The sequence below is a fragment of the Manis pentadactyla genome, chromosome 2, assembly GCF_030020395.1.
Source record: "Manis pentadactyla isolate mManPen7 chromosome 2, mManPen7.hap1, whole genome shotgun sequence".
Taxonomy (NCBI): domain Eukaryota; kingdom Metazoa; phylum Chordata; class Mammalia; order Pholidota; family Manidae; genus Manis; species Manis pentadactyla.
In genome coordinates this window covers 154,424,661-154,443,353 of record NC_080020.1, presented here as the reverse complement: position 1 = coordinate 154,443,353, position 18,693 = coordinate 154,424,661, and the positions used below count along the sequence as shown (strand labels likewise).

The window sequence follows — 18,693 nt, the reverse complement described above, 5'->3', positions numbered from 1 at the left end:
ACAGCAAGAAGCAGAAAGTTTTTCCTCTAAGATCAGGAACACGACAGGGATGCCCACTCTCCCCACTGTTATTTAACATAGTACTGGAGGTCCTACCCAAGGCAATTAGACAAAACAAAGAAATACAAGGAATCCAGATTGGTAAAGAAGTCAAACTGTAACTATTTGCAGATAACATGATATTGTACATAAAAACCCTAAAGACTGCACTCCGAAACTACTAGAACTGATATCAGAATACAGCAAAGTTGCAGGATACAAAATTAAAGCAGCTTTCCTATACACTAACAATGAACCAATAGAAAGAGAAATCAGGAAAACAATTCCATTCACAATTGCATCAAAAAGAATAAAATACCTAGGAATAAACCTAACCAAAGAAGTGAAAGACCTATACCCTGAAAACTACAAGACACTCTTAAGAGAAATTAAAGAGGACACTAACAAATGGAAACTCATCCCAAGCTCTTGGCTAAGAAGAAATAATATTATCAAAATGGCTATCCTGCCCAAAGCAATCTACAGATTCAATGCAATCCTTATCAAATTACCAAAAGCATTCTTCAACGAACTGGAACAAATAGTTCAAAAATTCATATAGAACCACCTAAGACCCCAAATAGCCAAAGCAATCCTGAGGAGGAAGAATAAAGTAGGGGGGATCTCGCTCCCCAACTTCAAGCTCTACTACAAAGCCACAGTAATGAAGACAGTTTGGTAGTGGCACAAGAACAGACCCACAGATCAGTGAAACAGAATAGAGAGTCCAGATATTAACCCAAACATATATGGTCAATTAATATATAATAAAGGAGCCGTGGACATACAAAGGGGAAATGACAGCCTCTTCAACAGCTGATGCTGGCAAAACTGGACAGCTACATGTAAGACAATGAAACTGGATCATTGTCTAACCCCACACACAAAAGTAACTTAGAAATGGATCAAAGACCTGAATGTAAGTCATGAAACCATAAAACTCTTAGAAAAAACATAGGCAAAAATCTCTTGGACATAAACATGAGTGACTTCTTCATGAACATATCTCCCCGGGCAACGGAAACAAAAGTAAAAATGAACAAGTGGGACTATATCAAGCTGAAAAGCTTCGGTACAGCAAAGGACACCATCAATAGAACAAAAAGGCATCCTACAGTATGGGAGAATATATTCATAAATGACAGATCTGATAAAGGGTTGATATTCAAAATATACAAAGAGCTCACACACCTAAACAAACAAAAAGCAAATAATCCACTTAAAAAATGGGCAGAGGAGCTGAACAGACACTTCTCCAAAGAAGAAATTCAGATGGCGAACAGATACATGAAAAGATGCTCCACATTGCTAGTCATCAGAGAAATGCAAATTAAAACCACAATGAGATATCACTTCACACCAGTAAGGATTGCCACCATCCAAAAGACAAACAACAACAAAAGTTGGCGAGGTTGTGGAGAAAGGGGAATCCTCCTACACTGCTGGTGGGAATGTAAATTAGTTCAACCATTGTGGAAAGCAGTATGGAGGTTCCTCAAAAAGCTCAAAATAGAAATACCATTTGACCCAGGAATTCCACTTCTAGGAATTTACCCTAAGAACACAGCAGCCCAGTTTGAAAAAGACAGATGCACCCCTATGTTTATCGCAGCACTATTTACAATAGCCAAGAAATGGAAGCAACCTAAGTGTCCATTAGTAGATGAATGGGTAAAGAAGATGTGGTACATATACGCAATGGAATATTATTATTCAGCCTTAAAAAGAAAACAAATCCTACCATTTGCAATAACATGGATGGAGCTAGAGGGTATTATGCTCAGTGAAATAAGCCAGGCGGAGAAAGACAAGTACCAAATGATTTCACTCATATGTGGAGTATAAGAGCAAAGAAAAAACTGAAGGAACAAAATAGCAGCAGAATCACAGAACCCAAGAATGGACTAACAGTTACCAAAGGGAAAGGGACTGAGTAGGAAGGGTGGGAAGGGAGGGATAAGTGGGGGGAGGAAAAAAGGGAGCATTATGATTAGCATGTATAATGTGGCGGGAGGCACAGTGAGGACTGTCCAACACAGAGAAGACAAGTAGTAACTCTACACCATCTTACTATGCTAATGGACAGTGACTGTAACAGGGTTTGTGGTGGGGAGCTTAGTAAATATAATGTTCCTCATGTAACTGTAGATTAATGATAACAACAAAAAAAATTTGGTCCTTCAGTGATAGTCCAGTATAACTACTATATTCCTTTCCTGTGCGTGCTATGCTTCAAATAAATTGCATTACCAGACCCTTGTTTGTATGGGAGCTCATCTGTCCATTCATACATTCAACAAATCTTCCAGCCCCTCTCAACTCTTGAGATTCCAGTTTCTCTAAGATCAGCACCCGTCTCTTACTTAAATCTCATTTATTTCCTCTCTAGTCATAGATTAATTCATTTATTACTATCAGTTCTCCTATTCATGACAACAAATTGTTTCCTAGCCTAAATATTAACTAAAATTCTTTGTTTTCTGAATATCCTTTCATCTCACAATTTCATTTTTAGGACTCTCTCCTGAGGAAATAGTCACAGTGTGTGTAAATCATTAGTTTCAACACTGATTACAAGAACAAAAAGTTTAAAAGAATTACAAACACAATAAATTAATTTGATATATCCATACAATTTGATGTTCTTTGATACCATAAAATAAGATAACAAAATTAACTGGAATAAAAAATGTATAATATATTATGTTTAGAAGGCAGGTTATAAAATAGTTTATGTGTAGAAAATATGGTTATGTTTTTGTAACTCAGTAAATACATATAAGTGCATAGGAAAAGGACCTGAAAGATTAAAAACTCCATGTTAATGTTTCTGAGTGACTGGATTGTTAGTAATTTTTTACTGTCTCCTTTCTCTTGATTAAGTATCTTCTAAGTTTACTATAGTGGACATGTACTATATATGTATTAGAAGCAAAAACCCTCTAAGTTTTGTAGTGATTTAATAGCCTGTGGCCTAGAACAGGAATTCTTCAGTGGCTCTTAAGGATCCAGATATGGACTTTGAGGGGATGTCTAGAAAACCCTTGAACCTATTTGCAAAATTTGTTTATATGCACAACTGTGTGTGTGTGTGTGTGTGTGTGTGCGCGCACGTGCGCGCACGCACATGCACGTGCATTTGGAGAGAGTAAGGAAGATGTTCCATGGCTTTCATCTATTCTTAAAGAGATCCATAGAAGGTTAAAATCACCAGTCCAGAATCTTGCTTGACCTTATCTCCATTTCTCCTATTTCAGAGCTGGGGAATTGTTTAAAGGTTAAGAGACAGATTGGAACAGGAATTCGCAATTTCAATTCAGATATTCTGAATTCCTGAAAATTTCTTTACCTCAAGGGATACATGAAATTTGAAAATCCCCCTCAAAAAACAAATAATAATGTGAAAAGGTTAGATACAACTTTTGAAACAACCTCTCTAGAATGGTTACTGCTAAGCTTTTCAAAATAAGAATACAGACAGTTTTAGACTAAAACTTTTGTTACTACATACTGATCTCACTTGTCCCCACCCTCATATGTCATCATAAATACCATTCATACCACAGTCTTAGAACAGAGTTCATCAGTCTCTCTTCTGACCCACTCTAGAATGAGAACACACTCAAAGACAATTTTACTGGAGAGAGAAAACTCGCTGTTATTTTAAATATAATGAAGTCTCTTGATAAAGATCCAAAAATATGACATGTTTCATTTTGTATTTGACAGAAGGAGACAATGAGTGATATATTTTTGTGATTTGGATTAAGAACTCTATGTTCCTTTCAATCTCAACATTGTACCTAAACCTATTTTACAGGATAGAAATAATAGTGATGTATTTCCTATCTAGACATTATGGTCATTAAATCTAACACCTAATTAATACAAGTCAATTTACTTATACATTGACTATTCCCAAATACTGATTCCATCTAGAAGTGCACAAAGAAGCATGCAAATGTCTCTCTGTACTCCCACACCTAAAATGCATGATCTCTGAAAGAATGTAATCTCCTGAAAAGACAGAATTGCTATGAGCTATTTCTCCTTATGCTAACTACTCTATCACGGTTATGTACAAGTACAACTGATATATTTGATTATTCTAGGTATATGATTGTAAATAAATCATTGAAACTTAATGTGTTTACTATAGCAAAAAGTGATTAACTACAACTTTGACAACATTAAAGAAAATTATAATTGTCATTTATTAAGTCAGAACAGATCTACACAGAGCTTCCTTTTTCAATTCTCTTCTTCTTCTAACTTACCAGAGTGGCACTGCTCTAAGAGTTAACATCAATCAAGATGTTCCCTTTATCCAGTTGCTAACTGAGTTGGAACCAAATGCAGGTAAAGACTTGTTTTCCCCTTAGAATATCTGAGATGTGCAAAACCTAGGATGCCGAGGTAGAAGGTAAGCCAGAGTATGGTTTGTGAAAGCAATTCTGCAGTCTTTCTGCAGAATTAGCTTTTGTTTACCCTTTAGGGATGGTGATATTACTACTTACACAGTAATGCATAAAGTTTGTACTTTAAAGGCATATGCATCAAATAAATACCATGAATCCTTCTAACCTCAGGGAAAATTTTAAATAATAAAAAATGGAAATGAAGTGCTAATCAGAAAAGGCAACCTGTAAGTTTTATGCTGTTTCTGAAGATCTGATCCTCTGGACCAGCGACTCCATTATGTGGGTATTTTTGAAAGTCCAAAAGTTAATATTGTATGTTAGACTCATAATAGACATTTGCTTCTCATTTTCAAACTACGTTCAACGTCATTTGTTTCCCTGATGACTTGAAAATGTAACTTTCTCATATGGACAACACAACCAAAAAGGCAAGATGAACGCATGCATAAAATGGACATAATATTTTAATGGGAAACTTGGTCTGAAAACTTTTTACTTACTGTTCATGGAAATCCAGCATTGGTGGCTCAAATCGTATAGGTCTGCAATTACCCCGATACAGAGAAATACTGTAAGTAAAAAGAGAACAGCATAAGAAGCAAATTTTTGAAATACGTACTTCTCCAAACAGAAGTCAGGCACTTGAGGTTTGTCACAAGAAAGCATCTTCAAGAAAAGATGGTGGAGTCTAACGTTCTGTTAGGAATGTGAACTGCTTTTCTTATTCAAGGAAATTATTAAATGTGTGTTTCAAAAAATGAAAAAAAAATAGGAGTTTTTTCCTACTCAAAGGTATGGAAACAGAAAATGCTCATGTAGACTGAATGTTGAAATTTGGTTGATGTAATTGATAACAATATACCTTAATATGTTCATTTTTTGCTACATGTACAATGAATAATAGTTAATTCAATTACACATACTTGGCAGATAATATAGAGATAAAAACCACGATCACACTGTAACTGTAGAGTGGCAAAGGAACTAAACAACAACAAATTTTGGAAGAGAAATTGGCAAGAACTGAAATACCTTTCTGAGAGTCTAGAACACAATGATCTACGACATTTTGGCCTAAATATTTGAGCATCATTTCTAACTACCTCACTTGATACTAGAACTCACTAAAACAGATTTCTGAATAGCAAACCTCCTAGATATCACTAAAACCTAACAATGATGCAATGTGTAAGTGACCTTGGTGGGTGGGAGGAGTCCGTAACTAAAGTCATCTGCTTATATACTGAGAAAGTCAGAAAGTCAGCTACTAAAGTTTCCAAAAGTAGGTATGTATCTTTCTGTTGTAGTTTAAGAAATTAGCTTATAGCAAAACCCATTTCATGAGACTTTATTTCCATCACCACCAGAACTCACAAGAACACAAGCTTCAAGAGACACAGTAATTTCATTCTCGGGAAATATAGGAAATAGACATTCAGAATATGTAGGAAATTTAACTTTAATTCAATTCTATAAAGGTTAAATAGTTAAGTAGTGGAATAAATCTGCTCTAAGAGTTAACATCAGTCAAGATGTTCCCTTTATCCAGTTGCTTTATTCCATCACCACCAGAAACAGTTAAAAGAAATCAAGTCTTATGGTGTTTTTAGCCAACCAATTAAGAATATTCCTTTAGGCTGCTTGATAATCCTTCTACATATGTGAAACAGAAAGATAACAGACTAAGAAGGAAAACACCAAACTTTTACTAAAGCACAAAACTGAAGCCCCTGGGACAAAAATGGTACCATTCCTCACAAGAGGGCTGCCACATGGAGCAGGATGTACAGAATCTACTCTCTTGATTTCTGTTCTTCTTAGGCATGATATATACTAGGAACACTCTCTGGCACCTTTAAAATAAAAAGATACTTATCAGCCTGTCAGTTTTAATGGTGTGAGATCTAAACATATAAAATCTTAGTCCAATCAAGGAAGAAAAAAAGTAGAATTCATAAAGTAAATGTGTGTAAGTCATTAATTCATATAGACATGAACACTGTTAGATGCTGGAGAGCAGAAGAGATTGAGACAGTTTTTTTTCCTTTCACAGAACTGGTCTGTTCCTTAAGCTGTAAATGGAAATGTCTAAAATGGGCAGGCAAGGTGAAAAAAAGCACATACTCCATTCATTCAACACAAATATACCAAGTATCAGGGGTTGTCGAGTGGCTGAGGCTACAGAAATACAGCAAAGAGCCTGCTCTCATCCTGGCACTAACATCCCAGGAGGGGAGAAAAAAACGGAACATACCAGGTAATGATGTGTGACATATAAAAACAAATCCAACACAGAAGGAGGGACGCTGTAGATGAGATCTGAAAGGCGGCAATTTGGGGGAAGAAAGGGATATACTTGTCATGTTGAGGAGCAAGGGGGCTGAACCAGAGGGAAGGGAAGAACGGAGAGGAGGTAAGGGCTGAGATCAAAGCGGTACAAAGGCCAAGTCTCCTTGGAGGAGTCTGAATTTAATTCTAAGTTTAATCAAAAGCCTCTGCAGTGTTTTAAGCAAAAGTAACATGATCTCACACATCTGAAGAGGTTAATTCTGAATGCTGTGTGAAGAAGAAGAGGCTACAGGAACCTGAAAGTGGAAGCAAGGAAGGCCTGCAGTAATTAGTCTGACAAGAGGAATGGCTGCCACGTCTAGGAGGATTTTAAGGGGTGGGAAGAAGTGACTTGTTTCTGAACATATTTGGAAGCGAGAGACATCTGGTCATGCTAATCGACTGACTTTGGAGTGTGAGAGGAAGAAGAGAGGAATCAAGGATGACTTAATCCTTAAATTTTAGCCTGAGAAACTGGATATAGTCAGAACATGGAGAAGTGGGCTGGAGGTGGGAAAGGGTAAATGCATAGATGTCCAAGAGTATTTATTGCTTTAGACATTAAAATTTGAGGTATCATATCTAGATGGAGACGTCAGGTAGGCAGCTGGATATATATGATTATTGCTTTATATAAAGAAGTTATTGATTTTTGTATCCTCATCTTATACCCAGTCACTCTGGTGAGTTAATTCTAATTTTGTCTAGATTCTCTTAGATTTTCCCATTACTTTATGTGTTGCCAAAATGATCACTATCTTGATTATCTCTGTAGACAAATCATCTGCAAGCAACAATAATTTTATTTCTTCCTGTTAAATCCTTAGACCTGTTATTCTTTTTTTATGCCTTGTGTGGGTGAAGACCTCCCATGAAAGGCTCTATAGAAGTGGTGCCCAGCAACTGTTAACTGTGGTATTTACAGAAGGCTCACAGCATATGAGACAGAGGGAACAATACACAAAAGGTGACTCCCTCGTAAATAAATGTGTATTTTCAAAAACAACAGATCTATATTTAAGTAACAGTTTAATATTTGAATAGGTACACAAGTTGTCTTATGACAGAACCAAACATCTAATTACATAGCTGTCTTGTATCTGCAGCTTTTTGAGATGGTTGCTACTATGTTTATTTAGAAAAGGTGTGACATTATTTAGTGCTTTATTAATAAACAGAAAGCAAAGGTTTGCAAATCTATGTTGAAAAATAAGCTGGAGAAGAAGCAATGTGAAAAATGGTAGCCTCTGCCAATTTCAGAGAAACCAAATCTGAGATACTGTAATAGTATACTACATGATTTTATGCTTTCTGCAGATCAGTGATCATATGTTTTGAAAGCTTCAACACAATATTTTAATTTTCACTAAAATACTAACTATCTGGGAATAAGGAGATGAATAAAGACTATTTTCTAACTTCAAGCAAGAAAACAACTGGAGGGCAAGAAATCTCATGGGACACTGTCTATATTGCTTGGTGAACTGCCAGGTAAGGTTAAAGTTACGCAGGTAGCTCCCAAATGAAGCTTATGAGGCCTTCTTGGAGTTTTAGGAGTTTGTGTAGGAAATTTAAAATGTTTTTCTAGGGGCAATTACTACCTAAACAAAAGGTCATCTTCGGCCCAGTATTTCTTGAAGGTTTGTTGTGTACCTACATCTTAATCATCTAGAATGATTGTAGAAATGCAGATTCCAGGGCTCCACCTCCAGAATTTGATTCCTCACATCTAGTATGGAACCCAGGAACTGGCATTTTTACATATATTCTCACATTTGGGGACTACTCTCTTTTGCATCTTGATCCACAATAAGTGCTGTACACAGAAATAAGAGGGGGAAAAAAGTACCTTAGAAAATAAAACTTTCAAAGTCATCAACATATTTTTAAATGGTTCCAAATATGATTTTTATCACAGACACCTAAAAAAAGTGACTTAAGAGAAATTATATAGATTACTCCTGTATGTTTTTTCCTATATATCTATATACACATATCTATATATATTTGTATCTTTTAAATTTGCATTCCCCTAAGGACCAATGATGCTGAACATCTTTTCATTTATTTACTATCCCTTTGGATACATTCTTTTGTACAGTGTCTATTCAAAGTTTTTTAACTGGCATGTTTGTCTTACTGAACTGTAAGAGTTTTTATGTGTTCTAGACATGTGACCTTTGTCAGCTATATATGTATTGTGAATATTTTCTCCCTGTCCTTCCTTTCATTATTGTTTTGGGGAGTGATGTCATAAAGGTGTTGACATATATTGCTCCCAACTTCAGCCCCCTCACAAGAAGACCAACTAGCAACTATCCATATACAAGATACTATTGTGAAAATTCTGGAACATGTGATGAAGTTGAAGAACTGCCATGGACCACTGAGATTGAAAAGGACCATGTTAGAAAGGTAAGTAGGGATTCCAGCCAGAGGCTATGCCCATGTGCAGAGCTGAATCAGTGGCCTTGTCTGGCCAGGGAACTGGTGGACAATAATAGATGATTTGGTGGTATTGAAAACTGTGCCAGCCATGGAAACTGTTCTATGGCCCCACCTAGGCTAGGAAGTGAACTAAAAGACCTGTTGAAGGTTAAAGATAGCCTCCTGCCTCATCCAACAGGAAAGCCTAACCAGAACATGAAGTTGTCTAGTCCAACTTACAGCTCTGCTTATAATGGCACGCAAGCAGAGAACCCAGCCAATGGCACAGCTTATCTGCAGAGCTGAGCTGACTGCCTTTTCTGGCTAGGAGCTTGAGGGACAGCTTTGCTACAATGCTTGTGGAGCCTGTTATATGGCTCTGCCTGGGCAGGGAAGCAAATTCACAGCCCTTCCCAACTGCTTAGTACAGCACCCAGACCTGCCCAATTAGAAAACATGAGCAAAGAATCTGGGCACTGTGGAGTCCAGCCCATAGTTACGCATGGACAGGGAGACAAGTCAGCAGTTCGATCCAAACATTCCCAGTCAGTTGCAAATCCTCTGGCCTCAGAGATCAGAAACTGTCCTTGGCCAAATAGAGATCCTGATAACAAGTCCCACCTGCCCAAGGATGCTGTCAGTTGATCTCTCAAGAACCCCAAGCTGAGCTGACTGGTGAAGGATCATTTCTGCCAAGGTGAATTGGTAAAGTCTCAAAGAGGAGACTATTTACCCAAATGGGGAGATACTAACACAAGGAATCAAAGATTAAAATCAATCAGGCAAACATGACACCACCAAACAAAATAAATAAAGCTCTAATAGCTGACCCTAAAGAATGGAGATCTATGAGCCATCTGAAAAAGAATTCAGAATAATCCTCTTATAGAAGTTAACTTTAAGGACATCCAGACAATTACATGAAATTAGGAAAACAATGCATGAACAAAACAAAGTTCAACAAAGAAATATAAACTATCAAACAAAACAAAACAGAAAACTGAACAGAAATACTAGAGATGATGAAAATAATGACTGAAGAATTCAACAGAGAATTTTAGTAATAGGCCCAACCAAGCAGTGGAATCAATGAATTGAAAAATAGGTCATCTGAAATTATTCAGTAACAGGAACAAAAAGAAAAAACAATGAGGAGTGAAGAAAGCATGACAAGTTTATGGCATACCTTCAAGACAAACAATACAGCACTATGCCAATCAGAGAGTGAAGAGAAAGGACACAAAGTATATTTAAAGCAATAATGAATGACGATTTTCCAAATGTGGGGAGAGAAGTGGACAACCAGATTAAAGAGGCCCAGAGGACCCAATAGGTAGAACTTGAAAAGGGCTACATAGACACATTATAATTAGTCAAAAGTTAAAGACAAAGAGAAATTTTGCAGCAGCAAGAGAAAAGTGTCACATCATATGTAAGACAACGCCCATAAGACTACGGGAAGATTTCTCAACAGAAACTTTGCAGACCAAGAGAGTATAGGAAGAAATATTCAAAATACTGAAAGAAAATAACTGTTAACCAATAATATTATACATAGCAAAGCTGTTAATTCTGAAATGAAAGAGTTATGAAGACTTCCCCTAATAAGAGAGTTCATCACCACTAGACTTCTTACAAGAAATGCTAGAGTGCTTTTCAAGTGGAAATAAAAGGATACTAATTATCATAAAAATATGCATGTGTAAAACTCACTGGTAATGATAAATATATAGTCAAAGTAAGATTGTCTAATATTGTGATGGTGGCATGTAATTCAGCTACAACTCTAGTTTAAAAGTTAAAAAACAAATATATTAAAAATAACTAAATCTAAAATTATACATATACAATATAAAATACGTGTAAAATTTAACATTAATAAACTAAAATGTGAGGGGCACGCAAGTAAAAGTGCAGTTTGTGTATGCTACAGACTCAGGTTGTTATCATTCTTAAAATAAGATGTTAAGAATATATTTTATGTAAGCCTCGCGGTAACCATAAAGGAAAAACCTGCAGTAATTACACAAAGACTATGATAAAGGAGTCAAAGCATACTGCCACAAAGGGTTATCAAATCACAAAAGAAGACAGCAAGAAGCAAGGGACAAAGGTTTTACAGAAGAAAAAAATTAGTAAAACAGCAATAGCAAGACCTTAGTGACCAATAATTACTTTAAATATAAATGGATTAAATTCTCCAATCAAAAGACTTAGAATGACTGAACAGTTTAAAAAAACAAGATCCAATGATATGCTGTCTACAAGAGGCTAACTTTAACTTTAAAGACACACACAGACTGAGAGTGAAAGGTTAGAAAAAGATATTTCAACCAAGTGGTAACAAAAGAAATCAGAGATAGCTATCTTTATATCAGACAAAACAGACATGGGCTAAACATGGGCCAAAGAGACAAAGAAGGTTATTATATAATTAAAAGGAGTCATTCTAATAAGAAAGTATAAAAATCATAAACATTTATGAACTGAACAGCAGCACATATACTTTATAAAGCAAATACTAACAAAACTGAAAGGAGAAATTATAATAACAGTTGGAAACTTTAATATCCCACTATCAACAATGGATAAATCATACAATCAATAAAGAAAGAGTGGAACTGAACAACACTATAGACCAAGTGGACCTAACTGACATATATAGAACATTCCATCCATCAGCAGCATAATACATATACTTTCAAGCACATACTGAACATTTTCTAGGATAGATCATGTTAGGCCACAAAACAAGTCTTAGCAAGTTTAAGAAAAAAATCATTACTTTTCTGACCACAATAGTATGAAACTAGAAATTAGTAACAGTAGGAAAACTGGAAAAGTCACAAATGCATGGAAATTAAGCAAGGCACTCCTGAACAGCCAATGGTTCAAAGAAGAAATCAAAAGGGAAACTAAAAAGTATCTTAAAAGAGGAAGGAAAATGGAAACGTACCAAAACATATGGGCTGCAGCAAAAGCAGTTCTAAGAGGAGTGTTTACAGCTATAAACATATACATCAAGAATAAAGAAAGATCACAAACCAACTATATCTCAAAGAATTAGGAAAATAACAGAATAAGCCCAAACTTAGAGAAGGAAGGAAAGACTAAAGATTAGAGCAGAAATAAATGAAATAGAACAAGAAAACCATAGAAAATATTTACAAAGTAACAGGTGGTTCTTAGAAAAGATAAATTGACAAACTTAGTTACACTAACAACAAAAAAAGAGGATCCCAATAAATAAAATGATAAAAGTCAAAAAGATTATGACTGATACCACAAATGTACAAAGAATCATAAGAGACCACTATGAACAACTATACGCCAAAAAACTGCACAACCTGGAAGAAATGGATAGTTTCTTAGAAACACACAATTTGTGATGACTAAATCATGAAGAAATAGAAAATCTGATCAGATCACTAACAAGATGATTGCATCTGTAATCAAAATATCCCAACAAAGAAAATCCTAGGACCCAGTGGTTTCACTGGTGATTAACCAAACATTAAACAATACCAATCTTTCTCAAACCCTTCCAAAAAACTGAAGAAGAGAACTACCAGGAAACTGAAAGATTCGAAAACTCTGGTTCTTCTTGTGCGCACACACACACACACACACACACACACACACACACACACACACACACATCCTTCTTACCTGGCAATATACACAAACATTTCCAGCTCTTGTAATAACAGTAATATAATAATAGTAGCATTGCATCCAACAGAAGACCTTTGCACTAGCTGTTCCAGTCTGAAATGTTCTTCCCTAAGACTTTCATCAGAGGCCTTAAACAACTTTCAGAGAGGCCTTCCTTAACATCCGATCTAAAGAAGCAATGGAGCCCTGTCTATCCCAGACTACTCTCTAGCTGATATTTTGTTTATTCATTTTGTGGCTTATTGTCTGTTTTCCCCATTAGAACACATATTCCAATAGGGCAGGAGTCTTGACTATCTTGCCCATCCACCACTGAGTAGTTTTAAGATATGTTTACAAATTCTTTGATACTCCTCTCTTTAAAAGATGGAGCTTAGTTCCCCTCTCCTTAGGGGTGACTTCTTATGAATGAATAGAATATGGCGGAAGTGATGGTATGTGACTTCTAAGACTCAATTACAAAAAACACTGTGGCTTCTTCCTTGTTCTTTCTCTTGGTTCACCTTCTCTAGGGTTGCCAGCTGCTGTGACATGGGAACACTCAGCTCTACAGAGGGTTCCACATGGTGAAGGACTAAGACCTCCTGCCAATGGTCAGCAAAACCTGAGGCCTTCTGCTGACAATTAATTACATGAGTGAGTCACTCTGAAGATGATCTACCCATCCCAGGCCTTCAGATGACTGCAACTCCAGTTGATATACTGACTGCACTCTCACAAAAGATCCCGAGTTACAGCTATTTAGCAAAGGTGCTCCAAATGTTTGCTGTTGTAAGCTGCTAGGTTTGGGCATAATTTATTACACAGCAATAGATGACAAGTACAATTACTGAATCATCAACTCTGAGAATAATGCCTGGTATACATAAAGATCCCAGCTAAAATTTGCTGAATGACTGAATGAATAAAGTAGCAGACATCCACAACTTACATTCATAGAACGTTTTAAAGTTTGCAAACTATTGCTACCCAAATAAGTCTTCTCATTTGATCCTCACAACCACCTTTTATAATGTACGATCTTCTACCATATATAAGAAATACCAGGCAGAGAAATGATCTTCTCCAGTTTGCAAATGGAAGTCATGCTCAGAGCAGTTAAGGAGTTATTTCCCAAGGACACATAGCTGGTGAACACAGAACTGAGGGTTCTTGATTCTTAATCAAGAACCAAAGGGCTCCACAATCCTAGAAAAGACATCTATAAAAGGTGGCTTGATGTCACAAAATATTAAATTATTACTGATACTCATTATAATATTTTGGTGGTCAAGTCAAATAAACACTGATGGAACACTATACATACATCCTCAACCACTCTACCATGCAGCCAGCACCTCTTTAGACAAAATATTATATCATGCAACTGATATAACATAGAAAGGGTGAGAAATACAAAAAAGAGTATTCTGTAAAATTCTGTTTTTCATGAGTTTTATTACTTCTGGTCATGAGAGCAGCAGCTCTTTGCAGAATGTATGGGAGGCCCTTGGAGCCAAGTCTGCCCCACAGCTGAAGCAGATGATAATGGTGATGGGGTGGAGAGGAGAGGAGGACACTGAATGATAGCAGAGGTGGCATCTACCACTGTACAGACATACAGTCCATTAGCTAGAGAGCGATTTTGTTAATTAAGCTTTTTATAATATAAACTTCCACATAGTAGGTTAGATTTCTTATGCAGAATGAGAGTTTTTGCTTGGGAGATCATGTATAAGAAATTCAAGAAAGGATGGGGCTGAATTTACTGGGTCACTAAAAAAGACAGGTGGCAGCAAGTGGATCATACAACTGAAGAGTAGAAAAAGTGAGAAATTGACACAGAAAAGAAAAGGCAAAAACAAGGGGGCTCAACAAGACAATTTATTATGATTTCATAATCAGAATCATCTCTGATCATATGACAATTTTCATGTTAGTCAAATTTTCAAACACAATCCAAAACTCCTGATGCTTATAGAACAGTTTGTTTTTGAACTGAAAAAAATTACAATTTCTCTTGTTATATAACTGCACAGTTTATATTTTCATTTCACACACACATATTTTCATTATTCTTATTTAAATTATAGCTCTGGAAATGTTTAATTAGATTGTGCAGTCCTCAAACACATATAAAAAGAACTGGCTAAATTCTTCCAGTGTGGAAGCTATGTTCTGATCATCATGAACTAGATGAGTATGGATATTGTATTTGCTTTTCCACATTGTACACATTTTTAAATAACCTATTAAGGGTAATTCACAAATACCTTTTAGGTTAGTTTTCAGTTAGGTGACATGAGGTTCAAAATCTAACTGTAGACTTGTATACTGTTATGGACTGAATTGCATCCCCCAGAATTCACATACTGAAGACCTTAACTCCCAATGTGATTGGCATTTGAAGACAGGGCCTTTGGGAGGAAATCAGATTTAGAGAAGCTCATGAGGGATTAATGCCTTTAACAGAAGAGACACCAGAGAACCTGCATCCACTCTCTCTTTGCCATATGGGGACAACAGGGAGAAGGTGGGCCATCTGTAAGCTAAGAAAAGAGCCCTCACTGGGGAACTAAATATTCAGGCACCTTGATCTTGGGCCTCCAGCTTCCAGAACCGTGAGAAACAAATGTCTGTTGTTTAAGCCACACAGTCTCTGGTTGGTAAGCTAAAACATGTTAGTGTCTAATCCAGTTTCACAGCCATAGGAATTATATACCAATTCAAAACAAGTGTTTATACAATTCATGGTCTTGGTCAGAAAAAAAAAAAAAGTGAAATGTGATGGTTTTAAAACTTGTCCGCAAATCCTGTGACATTCCTGCAATGGATAGGTGAGGGATCTCCTCCGTACAACACAAATGCCTTGAATCCAGGCCAACCTAAGTGACTGGCCAGCCAACAGCATATGACAGAAATAACACTATATGACTTCAGAGGGTAGGTCATCAAAGGTGATACAGCTTCAACTGGTTTTCTATGGGATGCTCACTGTTGGAATCCAGTCATTATGCTGAGGGAACCCAAACAAGCCTTTGTGAAATGACCATACAAAGGGGCCTACATGTTGGTATTTCTGGCAATAGCCCAGCTAAGGTCCCAGGTAACAAGCTAGCATGTGTGTGAACATGCCTCCAGCTCCCAGCCACTGAGTCAGTCCCAGCTCTGGAGTCTCCTCAGCTGAGGCCCCAATCATCATGGAACAGAGACAAGGTGTGTCTGCTGTGCTCTGCCTAATTTCCATACTTACAGAGCCTGACAGCATAATAAAATGATTGGTTTTAGCAAGTGAGTTTGAAGTAGCTTATTGGACAGATGTAGATAATACATAAGTGGAACATGAGATCAGAATATAATCACATATTGATGTAAATTCTTTATTATATTAGGAAAAGAACTTACTCCCAAATCTTGATTATGGATGAATATCATCTTCATAAATGTAGTCCAATATAATGCCATGCCTAATGTCCTAACTACTGGAATAAAGGACCAAGGAAAAAGCACAAGACACTAAGGGTTCTGAGATGGTCCAGTCAAGGTGTCATCAGGCTAGACTTGTTGTGGTGTGGAAACAATCCACCCCAGTGCAAAAAATACTTAGAGGAGAGGTGGAGGATGGAAGGGTGGCATTATGCTTTGTAATCACAGTAGCAGAGAAGTCTATGCCTTACTGCAGGCAGTGGGTGTGTCCTTTGGGGAAGGACCACAGTAGAAGTGGACCCAACAGAACATGTAACATTAGGGAGGAGGACAGAGAAATGGGGAAGTAGAGCCACGTTACTATAGCTATTAAAGTGAAAGAACAGAAATGGTGAATACTGCAGGAGTCTCATCATTATATTTGTGAAGTAAGGTTTTAGTTGTTCTACTCTTAATCTGAATATTTGCTACTTATCACTCAAAATAAAATTCTTTGGTGATTCAACTTACATTTCACTAGTCTGAGGACATTCCGAGATGTCTTTAAGTATCAACGTTATCTAATTCACAGAAAGCTTTCATTCTCTTCTAGACACCAGGTGCAGGCCCTCTCTGGATACGGAAATGGAACAGGACAGTATCTTTTTTTATACTGTCTCTCTAATAGATTTGAGAAATTACCAAAAGACAAAAAAATTTGGAGGTAAGGACGCCATCTTCAGATTCATATGCATGAATATATTCTCACAATATCCGAGGGTAACAACTTTCCTGTGTGTTATCACAGAGAATGTGTTTTAAACACAGAGCTCTCTTTTAGTCACAAGACTGGGTGTCACTGCTCTGCGTTCCTCCTCCAGGGTCTGCAGGCAGACACCTGATGGTAACTGAGGGCAGCACCAGTCAGTCCATAAAAGGCAGGGACAGCCTTAAGAGACAACATCACTAGGGAGTTACAAAGCCCATCCACTTAGAAAGCAAGGAGAGTTTCAGCTATGAGTGAAACCCCCTTATATATGATAGGGGGAGTAATGCTACAGAATCCATCACATGCAAACTCAGGTTTAAACCTAGTTTTCCATAAACAACATTTCAAATGCATGATATGATTTATAAATAAATGTGATTTATAACTTGCTTTTCTCTCTTCACCAGAAAAGTTTGGGGATTCCCCAGAAGGAACTGAAAGTATGTTAGCAGCTTAATAAATATGTTAAAATTTGCATATTATAAATACATATATTCCTTCCTTACCTTTTCTGTTGATATGAACTGAGTCCAAGTGTTGTCTCAGTCTGTGAAAGGAAGAAAACAATGATGAAAACACTAAAACCTTTATACTATAAAACATGGAAAACCCCAAGTATTGTATCTGTAGTTACAACTTTGATCTTACACTCACTTGGATTTCAGGTTACACCTTATCCCCAAATCACATGAAATGATTTGTTATACTATAGAATTCAAACAAGAAAATAATTTGGGTTAAATATGAAACACACATGGAAATAACACAGTTATGAGATTGATTTTTTAAATTAAGGTATCATTGATATACACTCTTATGAAGGTTTCACAAGAAAAACAATGTGGTTATTACATTCACTCTTATTATTGAGTCTCCCCTATACCCCATCGCAGTTACTGTCCATCAGTGTAGTAAAATGCCATAGATCCCTACTTGTCTTCTCTGAGCTACATTGTCTTCCCTGTGACCCCACACACACCATGTGCACCAATCATGATACCCTACAATCCTCTTCTCCCTCCCTCCCACACCCCTCCCCTTTGGTAACCACTAGTCCGTTCTTGGAGTCTGAGTCTGCTGCTATTTTGTTCCTTCAGTTTTGCTTTGTTGTTATACTCCACAAATGAAGAAAATCATTTGGTATTTGTCTTTCTCTGCCTGACTTATTTCACTGAGCATAATACCCTCTAGCTCCATCCATGTTGTTGAAAATAGTAGGATTTGTTTCTTTCTTATGGCTGAATAGTATTCCATTGTGTATATGTACCACCTCGTCTTTATCCATTCATCTACTGATGGACACTTAGCTTCCTTCCATATCTTGGCTATTGTAAATAGTGCTGTGATAAAACATAGGGGTGCATATGTCTTTTTGAATCTGAGAAATTGGTTTCTTTGGGTAAATTCCTGGATCAAATGGTATTTCTATTTTCAGTTTTTCGAGGAACCTCCATATTGCTTTCCACAATGGTTGAACTAGTTTACATTCCCACCAGCAGTGTAAGAGGGTTCCTCTTTCTCTGCATTATTGCCAGCATTTGTTGTTCCTAGTCTTTTCTATGTTAGTCATCCTAACTGATGTGAGGTGATAGCTCATTGTGGTTTTAATCTGCATTTCCCTGATAACTAGTGATGTGGAGCATCTTTCCA

At 36.8% G+C, this 18,693-nt stretch overlaps 1 protein-coding gene across 2 annotated transcripts in view; it reads right to left on the bottom strand.

Annotated features, from left to right (window-relative positions):
- Nucleotides 1-18,693, bottom strand: part of TMEM131 (transmembrane protein 131) — a 237,384-nt gene that overhangs the window by 110,569 nt on the left and 108,122 nt on the right. For both annotated transcript variants that reach the window (XM_057496958.1, XM_036879946.2), the window contains exons 3-4: nt 17,550-17,590; nt 4,961-5,029 (exon numbers count right to left, since the gene is read on the bottom strand). In XM_057496958.1, coding sequence (XP_057352941.1) covers nt 4,961-5,029; nt 17,550-17,590 — 110 coding nt within the window. The remainder of the gene's footprint in view (nt 1-4,960; nt 5,030-17,549; nt 17,591-18,693) is intronic.